Source organism: Teleopsis dalmanni, chromosome 1 (genome assembly GCF_002237135.1).
Source record: "Teleopsis dalmanni isolate 2A chromosome 1, ASM223713v2, whole genome shotgun sequence".
NCBI classification, from domain to species: domain Eukaryota; kingdom Metazoa; phylum Arthropoda; class Insecta; order Diptera; family Diopsidae; genus Teleopsis; species Teleopsis dalmanni.
Genome location: NC_051846.1, coordinates 93,370,348 through 93,372,241, shown reverse-complemented (window position 1 = coordinate 93,372,241; position 1,894 = coordinate 93,370,348). Strand labels below are relative to the sequence as shown.

The 1,894-nt window shown below is 43.8% G+C and overlaps 1 protein-coding gene across 1 annotated transcript; it reads left to right on the top strand.

The window, feature by feature from the left end:
* Positions 1-534: 534 nt before the first annotated feature.
* Positions 535-1,227, top strand: LOC119688434. The gene has a single exon (XM_038103118.1). It carries the CDS (start codon positions 535-537, stop codon positions 1,225-1,227), a length of 693 nt encoding a protein of 230 aa, XP_037959046.1.
* The last annotated feature ends 667 nt before the right edge of the window (positions 1,228-1,894 follow it).

Here is a 1,894-nt window from a genome sequence, read left to right as displayed (position 1 = left end):
CTGAATATTCATCACAGTAAAGCAGCATCAGCAATGATCCTGCGACACTTTGACGAAGAAAAGTTGGACATACTACTGATTCAAGAGCCCTGGATTGTTCAAAACGCTATTAAGGGACTTGGTACATCAGTTGCCACGCTGTTCTTTCCGCAGGCAGCTGGTAAAATAAGGACATGCATAATGCTGAGGAAGGGGATACAATACATCCAATTGCCTCATCTATGCTCACCAGATCTTACTACCTTTATCGTGGCGTCAGCCTATCTACCATACGACTCTACTGAACCACCTCGCAGTCAGGAGGTAATCAGACTGATGGAGTATTGTAGGACGAAAATTCTAGAAATTGTCATAGGATGTGATGCGAACGCACACAACATTGTGTGGGGTAGCAGCGATAGTAACAACAGAGGGGAATCTCTCCTCGAGTTTGTTGAAAAATACAATCTGATGATTGTAAACAGGGGGTTAGAACCTACCTTCGTTGACGCACTAAGGTCAGAAGTTATTGACCTAACCCTGTGCTCAGGCGCAATGACACAGAAAATTGAGAAATGGAAGGTCGCTGATAGACTAACAATGTCGGATCATCGGGCTATACACTTCGAAATACTCTGTCGTCCGAAACGCACTAATAGTCAGAGGCTAGTAAGAATTCCTGAGAATACGGATCAGGTAACGTACTTGACGTTGTTGACGGAATTATTACAAAACAGGCTGCTGAAGAAACTCAAGACCACATGGAATGTAGAGACAGAAGTCAAAGCAATTACTGCTGCGATGATTAATGCATTCGAAAACGCTTGTCCCCAAACCAGCATTGCAGAAAAGTCTTCGACACCTTGGTGGAGTCAGGATCTTGATGTAATAAAAAAGGAGACAAGGAAAGCCTTTAATAAATACATGAGGGAGAAGAACTCCGAATCATGGGACCTGTATAAGGCCAAAAAGCGTGAATTTAAGAAAACACTACGCAACCGGAAACGGGAGTCGTGGCGGAATTTCTGTTCGAGCATGAAGGGGACCTCTGAACTAAATCGGTTACAAAAGATGGTCACCAAAGATCCGGTCTCAAGACTTGGTTTAATCCGAAAGAAGGATGGTACAATGACGGAGACAGTAGGTGAGTCATTGAGTACTCTCATGGAGATTCATTTTCCAGGAAGTTTCAAAGAGAGATCCACAGAGACTGCCCTGCACGAAGTCGTGAGGATAGCTGAGAGATAGCTGACTTCAGGAGGCATTTCGATGGCCATCATGATGGACATCGAAGGAGCCTTTGACAAAGTAAGCTTTGATAAATTAAAATCTGCTCTAGCTGACCGAGAAGTCGGTTCACTCATTATTGGATGGATAGATTTCATATTAAGGCAAGGAGCAGTAAACCTACAAAATGGAAGACATAGTCTGAGAGGCAGAACAGTCAGAGGCTGCCCACAGGGAGGGGTGCTTTCACCATTTCTGTGGAACGTGACCATAGACTCTCTATTTCAACAGCTTGACTTCAAAGGCATACAAACAATTGGGTATGCGGACGATATAGCACTGATGGTGAATGGCAAGTTCCCAGACACCATTAGAAACGTGATGAGAGGTGCTCTCAAATGCGTCAAAAAATGGTGTAGGGAACAAGGCCTGGCCATCAATGCAACGAAATCAGACACTATCCTCTTCACGAGGAAGAGAAGTCTGTCAATGGAGCCTTTACAACTTTTTGATAATAACATTCGCATATCAAAGTCGGTGAAGTATCTAGGTGTTGTCCTAGATAATAAACTGACTTGGAATGAACATGTGGATGAAAAGATCAGGAAAGCGAAGAGAGCTCTATTTCAATGTAAGAGAGTGTGCGGAAGACGATGGGGGATATCCCCAAAATCGATGCACTGGATCT